Genomic DNA, 12,184 nt, shown 5'->3' with positions numbered 1-12,184 from the left:
CACCTTCCTGACCCTGCACCAGGTCATAACCCAATCCATCAGCACCCCCCAGGTTCCAACTCCCTCTCAGACCCTACACTCCTCCCTCAGGCCAGAATCGTCTCCGCACCCATACTCCCTCCTGCACCCCAATCTCCTGTCCCAGATCACAACCCCTTCCTTCACTCAAAATTCCCTCTCAGACCCCCACATCCTCTTCTGCATCCCAATCCCTACCCTGAGCTCCCTTCTACACCCAACCTAACCTCCCTCCCAGACCCCCACACTTCCTTCACAGAAAAGTGTGGCCATTGAGCACTTACCAACATTTTGGAGTGGCCCCCTTCAATAATTATTGCCCATCCCTGTCCTAGCAGCAATGCTGTAGGTTTGGTATCAGACTGTGCTCTGATTCTAAAGTCTCTAGACAGTTGCTTATCACTAATCCAGCTGTCTGTGAAAATCTTTTCAGCCAGCATTTATTGGCGTGACCCGGAGTGGGTTCTGGCTGGTTGGCTTGTCACTAGGGCTGCCAGTTTGGCAAAGCTGAGTTAGTTGTGTGTGCGGCGGGGGGGGGGGGGGGGGAATGAGGGAGGTTTGGCAGCAGGAAGCTGGAGAATGTCACAGGTGACACTGCAGGGCTTTGGCAGTTTAAAAAAGGTTAAATGGAAGAGGCTTATTCAGTCTGACTGCTAAAGGGTTATGAAAGCTGCTGGCAGGCCAGGATGCTGGTTACAAAGGTACCTGCCAAATCTCAAGACCATTCTAGTGCTAGATGTTTTTGTCCTAACATTTCACACTGTTAAAAACAAGAGTAGTTCTGTGGCACCTTAGAGACTAACAAATTTATTAGGACATGAGCTTTTGTGGGTAAAACCCACCTCATCAGATGAGTTGGAGTGGAAATTACAGAATCAAAAGTATATATAACTGCAAAAGAAGTGTCTGTCAATTGTAGGACCTGTGTTAATGAAGTTAATTAAGTCAGGCTGGATGTGTCACATCCATAGCTTTTGATGTGTAAATGCGAATATCAATGGCACACAGTGTGTTAACCAGTTAAGATCTATTCAAGCCTAAGCTGATGGTGTCAGACTTGTAAATGAATTCCTATACAGCTGTCTCCCTCTGTAATTGTGCGATAAAATTCCCTTGTAGAAGGATAGCTACTATTAAATCCATTATTGAACATCCAGGGAAGTTAAAATGTTCCCCTATGGGTTTATGTGTGTTACCATTCCTGACATCTGATTTGGGCTCATGGCCACAGGACTGTTCATTGTTTTTAAAGTTACGGACTAACATGACCCTTTGAGACATTTCACACTATTGCCACTACTGGAGCAAGGTTGCTGGTAGTGACAAGGGTGGGAAAGCTCAGGGTATATCTAGACTACAGACTTTTGTTGACAGAAGATTTGTCGACAAAGAGCGTCTAGACTACGTCCAGTTTTGTCAACAAAGCAAGCCGCTTTGTAGACATGACAGTGTAGACGCAAAGGACAGCATAGATGCAATAACGCCTTCTGTCGACAGAACTCTGTCGACAAAAGGTGTTATTCCTCGTAGAATGAGGTTTACAGCCATCGACAAAACTGCTGAGTTCTATCAACATTATGTCAACAGAACTCAGCGGTAATGTAGACACAGCTATAGTTTTGTCGACAAAAGTCCACTTCTGTGGACAAAACCCTGTAGTCTAGACATGCCAGGGAGAAGTCTAGTGTGGAGACAAGTGCCTAGGGTGAGATCTGCTACTTTAAGCAGAAGGACTGTGATTGTGACCCACTCTCCCCAAAGGTAAGCTGTTCTCTGCCCACAGCACAGAAGGAAGAGGCTGGTTACTGCAAGCAGCATGGATTACTCTAGATCCAAGCCATGTTTTCATTAACACTGGCATATCTAGGGCTATCGTGCTGGCTGTACTCTGTCACAACTGATAACAAATGCCCCAATGCAGTGTGGGGGTAAGAACCATAACAGGCTGCACTTTCTGAGGCAGAAAGGGCACTTTGTAGCCATTCAAGAATTAAGTCTTATCTTATCTCAGCAGGGAAAGCGCTAGTATGTCCATTGTATGGATGGGGAAAGTGAGGCCCACAGAGGTTAAATGACTTGCCCTAGGTCACCTATCAAAGCTCATACGAACAGAAACCAGGGATCCCACTCCTGGGGCTCCTGCTGCCAGCACTTCGGGCTCTGGCTCACAGGGCACCACCACAGCAGCGGGAGGCGAACGCGCAGCTGCCTGTTGCGAGGAGGGGGCTGAGGGGCTTGCTCGGGAAGGAGAGAGCTAGCTCCAGGCGGCTTGGCTGTCAGAGGTGAGCTGCAGAAGCCGGGCGGTGCCAAGCTACCTGCGCCCCCCGGTGCAACAAGCGCCTCCTTCCTCCGGCGGGTCTCTGCTTGCAGCTGTCGGGGTGGCACCAAACCCTGGCGCGGGGGAGGCTCCGCCGCCCCGGGTGCCTGGTTTGCAAAGGCGCAGCAAGCCGCTCCACGGCCTCTCCCCCCGCCCCGCAGCTGGACGCGCCTGCTTCCCCCCCGTTTCCCCCTGCGCGGGGCGCCGCCGCCGCTCCCACTCCCCAGGTGCATGCTTGCACTTCGGGGTGGAGATGCGAGAGCCGCGCGCAGCCTAACCTTGGCCGGGGGCTGGGGGAGCCCGCCTCCGGCGGCGGGCGATTGGCTGCCGGGAGGGAGCGCCGCGCAGCGATTGGGCCAGGGCCAGCTGTCGCTCCGCGTGCCCCAGTTCAGGCTAGGTGGCGGTGGCAGCGCGGATGCTGCTCCTACTGCCGCTGCCGAGGTGACGGCTGCATCCCTCGCGCCGGGAAGAGGTGGGGAGGGGGCTGCTCCGTCTCCGAGCCTCGCGCCCAGGCAGGAGGGAGCAGCGCGCGCGCGCTCTCCCCGGGGCTGCCTCTGTTGAGCGCCGCGCGCCATGCGGCCCCGGGCGGGGGGCGCCGCCGCTGCCTGCGCGCGGGCTGGGCGCTCCCGCTGCACGGGGCAGCGCGGCACGGGCTGAGCGGGCCGCGGCTGCCTGGATGCCTTTGTCCCTCCGGCGGGGGAGCGGCGGGGCCGGCCGGCCGGGACCCCCCCTGGAGGGGCTGCTGCTGCTGCCGCCGCCGCCTGGTCCTGGGGGGCACTCCCCGCCCTGCTGCTGCCGGGGGGCGCTGAGGGCTCCCCCCTACCCGCCGCGTGCCCGGCCAGCTCTGTAGCCGGGGATGGTCCCGAGCGGGGGCCCGGGGAGCTGCTGCGCGGCCGGCCCGGGCCGGTAATGCGGCCTCCAGGATGCTGTGGTTCCCGGTGAAGAAGATCCGCAAGCAGTTCAAGCTGCTGCTGCTGCTGGTGCTGCTCACCCTGGCCGTGTGGGTCACCTACCTGCACATCAGCCTGGTGCGCCAGGGCAAGGCGCTGCGCCTGCACTTCGCCTACGGCAGAGGTAAGGCGGGGCTGCCCGAGGGGACCCTTGCACAGCCAAGTTCCTGCTTCAGATCCTGGGGTGGGGGTTGGCGGTATCTCCTGCACCCCTCCCCCCTCTCCGCCCCCCAGGGCTTTTCCTAGGGTGGAGTTGATCCAGCGATTAGAACAGGGGGTTTAAAGCCTGGGCCCCTAAGTTCTGTTCCCAGATGTGCCACCCACTTCCTTTGAGACTGCAGACAAGGGACTCAGCCTTGGTTTCCCCAGCGGTAGAGCGGGGGTAGGAATAGCCACCTGCCTTCTAGGGGTGCTGAGGATCAATTCGTGTCTCCAAAGGGGGAGCAGAAGAACAGCCATACTGAGTCAGACCAGTGATAGAGATGTAGCCGTGTTAGTCTGCCCAGTGTCCTGCCTAAGGCCAGGTGCTTCAAAGGGAGGAAAAAGAACAGGGCAATTGTCAAGTGACACTTAGTCACTATTGTTTTAGTATCTATCCCTCCTTTCTCATCCAGTCCCAGCCTCTGGCAGTCAGAGATTTAGGGACATGCACACTTGGGTGCTGCATCCCTGACCTATCCTGGCTAATAGCCATTGCTAGGCCTATCCTCCATGAACTTACAAGTTCTTTACTGAACCTCATTGTGGCTTTGGCTTTCATACCATACCCCAACAGTTAGTTCTGCAGGTCTGCATTGCGTGAAGCGGTACTTCCTTGTGTGTTTTAAACCTGATACCTATTCATTTCCTTGGGTGACCTCTGGTTTTTTTGTGATGGGGTAAATGATACTTCTTTATTCACTTTTTTCATGCAGTTTGTGATTTTATAGACCATTATCATGTTTCCCTTAATCGTCTCTTTTCTAAACCAAGCAGTCCCAGCGTTTTTAATCTCTCCTCACATGGAAGCTACTCCAAACCCTTAATCATTTTTGTTGCCCTTCTCTTTACTTTGTTCAAGTCTAAGAGAGCTTTTTTGAGAGTGGGCAACCAGAACTGCACCCCTTATTCAAGGTATGGGTGTGGCATTATGATTTTTTTTTAGTATCAAACCTGATTGATACTAATTTGGGACCCTCTCCTCTCAGGAGCAGGGGAGTGGGGTTATGCTCCCCAGAACTTATTTGTGACTCCCAAAGCTGAGCAGCCATGCTGCAGAAGGATATGCTGTTGTTGTTCCCAGGGCTGTTTTCCTTCACTGCATTGTGATGGTTTTAGTACTAGATATGAACCTTTATTACACCCAAGGAGTGGTAGAAAAGAGGACAGCCCTTAGTTCTTGCCCTCTGAAGCTTACAAATGTGCCCCGGTAACTGGACTAACTCTCTTTGGCCAGAGCAGAGAATAATTGGGTGCTGTCAATTTGCACATCTGCATTGAGAGATGCACATACAGAGCTCTTCCCTTAGGTGAGCTGGGTTGTAAAGCTCAGGTCAGACACGGGACTGTATTGCCAATAAGCTGTCCAAACCCTCGATATCTTTAATCTTGGTGGCAAAGTGTTTTTAGCAGCAGTTCAATTCCTCTTTAGAGCAGACTTAGATGATGGCTTCTGAGTCCAGGGCACAGAGTGTCCGTGTGTGGATCAGAGAGAAAATTTGAAGATGCTAAGAGATCGCTTACACACCAAACAGACCAGGTTGGGGGCTGAGCTGTTTACAGTCCTTTTGGCAGTGTTTGGGGATGGTTTGGCTCCTGTGAAGGAGGAGGAGGATGGTGTTTGGTAGATGCATGGGTGTTTATCTTGTTTGGCTCTCCCTGTTGGACAATCCCTAAAGCTCTGTCATGCAGTGCACCAGGCAGGAAGGGGCAAAGTCAGGAAAAAATGGATGGAAAGGTAACCCCGATTTAATAGGTAGATACCTGGGATTGCTTATCATATCTTAGATTAAAAAAATATTTGAAGCGTACACTTTCCAAGCTTCAGAACAGTGGGGCTTTCCAACTGTTCCACACCGCAGACACCTCCATACTAGGACTCCCTTCCCTCTAGCTGGGAGGGACCCTCTCCTCTCAGGAGCAGGGGAGTGGGGTTATGCTCCCCAGAACTTATTTGTGACTCCCAAAGCTGAGCAGCCATGCTGCAGAAGGATATGCTGTTGTTGTTCCCAGGGCTGTTTTCCTTCACTGCATTGTGATGGTTTTAGTACTAGAAAGTCATTATAATGAATTCTGGGAATCTTCAGGTGTGTGTGTGTGTGTGTGTGTGTGTGTGTGTGTGTGTGTGTGTGTGTGTGTGTGTGTGTGTGTGTGTGTGTGTGTGTGTGTGTGTGTGTGTATAACATCAGTGGGGATTTTCATTTTTCTGTCTCAGCTTAAACTCTCATTTGGCTCTCATGCCCTCATGATGAGAGACAGAGAGGGCCATTTAAAAACAATTATTCTCATCTTTAAAAAGAGAACTGCAAAGCAGTAAACCAGTTCTGGCTTGTGCCCTTTCTGCTGCATATTTATGGCTTCAAACATTTTCCAAATAGCAAAATCAGGTTTAATTTTCCTCTCACTGAAACTCATTGTGCACTGATGTAACTTCATTGGTGTCAGGGGAGCTACTCAAGATTTGTGCCAGTGTGAGCGAGAAGCAAGTAAGAGCCACTGAGGAGTTTATTTATATGTGGTTTCTGGTAAAGGGTTCCGGAACAGTTTTTATGGTGGGGGTGCTGGGAGCCATTGACCCAAACTGTAAACCCTGTATATAATGGATACCACTTTAAGCCAGGGGGTGTGGCTGCACCTGCAGCACCCCAAGTTCCTGCACTTATTGTTTCTGGAGATCTAGAATGGGATAGTGTGGGCTCCCGCAATCCAATAGACTACCTATGTAATGATACTCACTGGAATGGTCCCGTTGACTTCACTGGGACTATTTACATGTTTGTAGGGTGGGAGACACAGGCTGAAGTCTGAGTTACAGCTTTCTCAGTTGAAATGAGAGGATGACTCACTCTTTCACAAAGAGCTTTTCTCCAAACTGTTTGTTACATGTTTGCGCTAAAGGGCATTTAACCACAAAAACCATCAATAGCTTTAAAGAGTGGGTCTAAACATTTCCTTCCTTCTCATGGGAGGGAACGCGATGGTTCAGTCCATTGTGACACTATGCTATCCAGGCTCCAAAAACAGGGAAGTCAAGATACAGCTAATGTGGCAAAGCAGGAAATGAAGCTCCTTTGCTTGTGCACTGAAGGGCACATACACTTGTTCATTTCCTTCTAAGCAAGTTGCTGTCTTAGCTGCTGGATGCCACTAGAAAACCAACTTGTCATAGAAGCCTAACCATAGGAGTCTAACCTTAAACTATTGACCGAGTTCAAAGAAGGTTTGACTGGTTGTCTGGTCAGCCCTTGCTGCCTCATACTTTGCAGCGTGCGGGATGTCAGACTGTGGCAGCTTGCCCTGCTTCCAGGGGAAGCACGCTGACTAGCTGCAGGGTTGGGGTTTGGTGGTCAGCCATGAGAATATTAACAGTGAGGTAGCAACATTGGAAGCCTAAATATAACCAAATGCCAACCCATCCGTGTGACCACAGGAAGTTCAGACATAGTGCTATAGCGTCAGTCTGCCCGCAGCCTCAGAACGTCCTGTCTGTGCTGCTGAAAGGGGTGTGTTCTGGAAACAGTTTGTCAGTCTGATCAGGCTCCTCCTGATACCTGTTGAGGGGGATGTGGATCTCCTACGTGTATTTTCTGGGGCTGTGTGCTCTCACCCCAAAGGTTTCCATTGCATGCCATACAGCCTTTCATATGCTGTCTGCAAGACCAGCTCCCAGATCTACAGACTGGGTATATATTCCAACTATAGCCATGAGGAAATGCATTCCACACTCTGGCTCCCAGCAGAAAACCCTGCAGTCACAATGCAGCTGAGCCAACTCTGAGAAATAGGAGCTGTGGAACAGCTCATCCATGATGGGACCAGGACCAACCAGAGGACCTGAGTTTCTTGGAACTGCACGAAGCAAAGACCAGGAGCAGAGATTTCTAATTTCCATGCTAAGGGCCTGGTTCACACTTACCCAGCAATTTGTGTGGTCACCCATACTAGTGTAAAGTCAGCAGGGTTGGTGACAGACTTCTTCAGGCCTTGGGCTGTGTGTGTGTGTAGGGGGAGACCTGCCCCAGAGCCCCCAGAAGGGGCAGGGCTTCAGGGAGAAGGGGCGGGGCTAGGGGCAGCTAACCCTCAGTGCCACCTGGATCATGCCACCGTACGGGGATCTGGTGGCAATTTAAAGAACCTTGAGGCTCCAGGGTCTGCTGCTGCCTCCAGCCCTTTTAAATCACCGAGCCCTGAGGCAGCTGTCCCTTGGTTGTCCCGCCTCCTCCTGGTCAGCGGCCCTGAAAGTGAGTGTAAAATGCCACCAGATCAGAACAAGAATATTACTTAACATTGATATATTATAGTAGCACTGAGAGGTTTTGGTTAAGTTGGGAACCCTCTATGTTAGCCACCAAAAGTTTTAGCAGGCATCATGGGAAAGAGGAGGAGGTTGAAGGAAGTCACAAGGTGGCTTGACAGAATACTCGCTGCTTATGTGGGAGTCACAGCCCTGCCCCAAATATTAAGTGTTGATGCTATGCACTGTGCAGCGAGCAGCTGTCAAGACCATCTGTGCTCTTTGTAGCTTGGGATGCCACCTGGGGGAGGGCCACAGGTGAGCCCAGAAGGAATCCTTTTAGGATTCTTTAAATATTCTTGGCGCCGGTGTGTTTAATTGGCGGAGGCCTTGTGGAGGAATTAAGTGCTACGGGTTTGAAGAAGCAAATGGCTAGGAAGCAGGGGGGGAAGGAAATGGTGTGTGGGGGGGAGGGGGTAAGGCTGGTGGAGTTGACTGAGCAAAGGAAAGGGCATAGGGCAATGTTTCCTCTAATTTTGCTATCCGTGTGCAGAAAAACTTTTCTGTGCACTGAGGCATGTGTAAACGTGCACCACTATGAGAAACAAAAACACCTACCTGTGGGCGTTCTGCTAATCAGCTGGATGTCATTTGAATCTCTCCTGTACAGCCGCACGAGCATGCAGAGAACACTGAGCGGGCAAAAGATTATGCAGGAAGAGAGGGATTTGAATGCCCGTGAGGCAGTGCTGTGTACGGTGGGAGAGGAAGGCGTTTCTGTTGGATACAGCGGACAAGGACATTGGAGTGGCTCGGAAGGCTGGATGTCCTAGTCTTTTCTGTTTCTCTTTCGTGTTATCGCTTTGGTCTTGTGGATGGCTCCATGCTGTTGCATTGTAGTGTGACTAGAGACCTCAGGTGGTATCAGGGCCCCTGTGTGCCTGGTGCTGTACAAATGCACAGCAAGAGACCACCCCCCCAAGGCCTTGCCATTTAAATAGAGGGGCTCTGTTCGCACCAGGGAGAGGAGGATTTGAAAATGTTTGCAAAATGTGACTTTTTCTAACCTTCTCTGGCAGCTGGGTAAACTGTTATTCAGAACTGTTCCCTAAGCACACATTGGAAACTATGTTCTGCTAAGCCTTGAATGTACAGCTCTGTGTGTGTATGGGGGGTGTATGGGTATGGGGGGGTGTTTGGTTTTGTGTGTTTGTTTTGCAAACAGAAGGATTTTTTAACTTGATTTGGACCCAAATCAGCTCTTGTTCAGACCAGTTTGGTAAGAAGCAACACCTGATCCTGGTTTGGAGATGGCATCTCTTCCCGGGGTTGTAGGTGACGCACAGAAGGCTTGGGGAAGGGGTGGTTCTAGAGCACACACCTATGTGCCTAAAGCAAAATGCAGGACAATGTAGCACTTTAAAGACTAACAAGATGGTTTATTAGATGATGAGCTTTCGTGGGCCAGACCCACTTCCTCAGATCAAATAGTGGAAGAAAGTAGTCACAACCATATATACCAAAGGATACAATTAAAAAAATGAACACATATGAAAAGGACAAATCACATTGCAGAACAGGAGGGGGATGTGTGGGGGGGGGGAAGGAAGGAAGGTAAGTGACACTGTTGTGCTGTGGCTGTGCTCCAGGTGACTCTTACAGCACAGGCGTAGCTGTCCATAGCACAGGCGCCACTGCAGCCCATGAACGGGCCGTGGCTGAGGCCGGGGTGGTGCTCATATCAGACAGTTTGGCCTAGGAGCCGGAGACGTATCATGGCATGGAAGGCGAGCTGGGCCGTGGGAACAGAGCAAGGTCTAGCTACCACTGTGCACATGTTCATCGCTGTACCTGGCTCTGTGTGACCGGCGAGCAAGGCTACACAGGAGCACCGGACCATGGAAACCGTGGCAGCCCCTGTTGAATGACAGACGGCGAGAGCACATCTCCTTTATGCTCTGCACTGGCTGGCTGTTTGCTTTTGGGTCTTGTGCCTAGACTTAAAGCCCTCACTGGCTTGGAGCTGAGCTGTGAGGCCCCACAGATAGCAGCTCCTAGTGGGGAGACTGGAGCTGTGCAGACCTAGGGTGAAGTTTCTGAGAGTGGGCAGCGTGGGCATTAGGGCTGGAAGGGCTAGGATTGCTGGATGGTTTAACCAAAAATACCAAAAACCCTTCCCTCCCCCCAAAAAAAACACCAGGGAAAAAATTCTGTTGAGAAAAAAAAAAGGGGGGGGGGTGGGAGAGACCAAAGTTGTTAAACAAAAAAAAAAAAAAAAGAACCCCAAGAGTTAAGAAAAAAAAAATATATTTTTTTAAAAAACAGTGTGGCCCCTTTAAGAAATGCTTTTGAGGTTTTTTGGCCCTAACATGCTGCCAGCGGCAGTCTGCTATCTTGTCTCCCTGCTCTGGGCCGGACAGCTCGGCTGCGGAACCCAGTAAGCACCTGGGATTTTTGGCTCCTGGCCGGGAAAAAATCAGAAAATACTGGACATTTTAGGTCTCCAGTATTTTTCTGAATTTTTTTTACTGGACAGGAGGCGAAAATACCAGACTGTCCAGGTCAATACTGGACACCTGGCAACCCTAGGAAGGGCCGTGTGTTGTCTACCTGTGGGACTCCCTGCTGTGTGAAATTGAATCAGTCTGCGTTGCAGTGACTTCAGGCTCTGTAGCATGAGCTGCCATGCCATATTACAAACTAAAAGAGGAAGAGAGAGAAAGGTCAAACCAAACAGGCTGATTTGGGCTATGTCTACACTGGGAAGGTTTGGCAACAAAAGTGCTGTGGACATGCAAAAGTTTCCAGAAATGAAAAACAATCAAACCAGTTTTTCTTCCTCAAGTTGTTGACATTTCATGGCCACATTGCTATCCCCTTATCAACAGATCAGGCAAAGCAATGTGGGTAAGCACCCCCACAGTTCAGTGTTGTGGGAAAGCAGAACTGATCCCTGCTCTTCTTGGGATTCCCCTGTAGCTCTGTGAACTCTCCGTGCTAAGGAGAGCACAGCAGCCCTTCCAGCCCTCCTTCTGCAACAGCCGAACAGAAGCACTCCAATGATTTATTCTTTATTTGTTCCCCAAATGGAGTGGCTCACTCAGCTGTCAAATACTACCTGGAACTTTAAAAGGGGAAGGGCATATGCCTGCAAGGCAGCAGAAATTACAAAACACTGAGCACAGCCATTAAGGCCAGCATTGTGGGATATTGGTGGACGCCATACTGGCTCTTTGTTAAGAGTAAAGTGAGGGGAAAAGGCAAAAATCTCTCGCAGGGGGAGAAGATTTTTTTTGCCACCAAAACTCCCTGGAAAAATCACTTTGCAGTGTAAACACTCTCACTGTTTTGTTGCCAAAAGGCAGGTTTCGTGCGGTAGACAAGGCCTAAGAATCTTCTCTAAGTACCTTCATTCAAGGCACAAGCTCAGGGTTCTCTGGCTTTGTATGAGGATTGATGAGTGCCCTGCAATGTCTCTGCATAGAGAGGTGACCGTGTAGCCCTGTGGGTATTGCCAGTTGCTGAGATTCTTCTCCCTTTCCACCTCCTAGCATTTGTGAAGCCGCAGGAGGCTTACACAACACTGCAAGCTGAGGTAGCTGAAAGACAATTTTGGGTATCTCACCACTAGCTTATGGTGGCCTGCATACAGCTCTGCGGTGTGCTCTGTCGTGGAGTTCAGCAGATAGCTCTGTCCTGCAGCGAGGAATGAACGTTGCCGTGATCAAGTGGAATGCAGTCTGCTCCTCCATGCATGTGCTAAGCTGCTGGACTCCCCAGTGCCTTCGTCAGTTGCTGACCGTGTGTAGTGCCTGGAGAATCTGCACCAGAGGAGGGAGGTGTAACTTTCCCTTGACCTCTAGTTCTGGGGTGAGGTGCTGATGACCATCTGCATAGCTGAGTCCTGTGCTCTGACTTGCAGTCAGCTCAGCTGACTAGAGCAGTGATGGGGAAGCTCTCCAGATCTGCCATCCATTTAATTTAGTGTTCGTAGTCTGGAAGAAGCAGAGAGGAGGGAGAGTGAGTTGGCTGCTATGTGGGTCTTGCCTTGTTTAACACAGCTCTCTGGTTAGAGCAGGGGGAGTTGATTCTTTTTTGCCATGGTCCAAATTTCTTGGTCAAGGTCCAGACTCTGGAGAGAAAAAAGATTTCAGGGTCCATTCAACGGTTTCTGGATTTGGCCCTAGGTCTGCTTATTGACCACTCCTGGGGTAGGGCACCTCTGTGTCAGTGCCCAACATTTTAGTCTCTAGCTTCACGGGACTGGATATGTGCCTCAAAGGGGAAGAGCTCTGTAAGGTGAGACTCTGGTGAGCTGCTCTTCCTAATCATCTAGAACATCCCATTGACTTCACGTGGCTGTGGTTGGGCTTGGCACGTCCATTTCTACTATGTGAAAAGTCTGCTTCCTAGCACGTGGATCTTGGGGTACGTCTACACTGCAAGGCTATTTCAGGAAACCTCCGG

The 12,184-nt window shown here is 50.7% G+C and overlaps 1 protein-coding gene across 1 annotated transcript in view; it reads left to right on the top strand.

The window, feature by feature from the left end:
• The first annotated feature begins 2,818 nt into the window (after nt 1–2,818).
• B4GALNT4 (beta-1,4-N-acetyl-galactosaminyltransferase 4) overlaps nt 2,819–12,184 on the top strand; it is a 120,295-nt gene continuing 110,929 nt past the window's right edge. Inside the window, exon 1 of the mRNA XM_006131669.3 lies at nt 2,819–3,409. Coding sequence (XP_006131731.2) covers nt 3,259–3,409 — 151 coding nt within the window. The 5' untranslated portion in view covers nt 2,819–3,258. The remainder of the gene's footprint in view (nt 3,410–12,184) is intronic.

The sequence above is a fragment of the Pelodiscus sinensis genome, chromosome 4 (assembly GCF_049634645.1).
Source record: "Pelodiscus sinensis isolate JC-2024 chromosome 4, ASM4963464v1, whole genome shotgun sequence".
NCBI classification, from domain to species: domain Eukaryota; kingdom Metazoa; phylum Chordata; order Testudines; family Trionychidae; genus Pelodiscus; species Pelodiscus sinensis.
The sequence above is the reverse complement of the archived record's forward strand: the minus strand, read 5'-3'. Positions and strand labels throughout refer to the sequence as shown.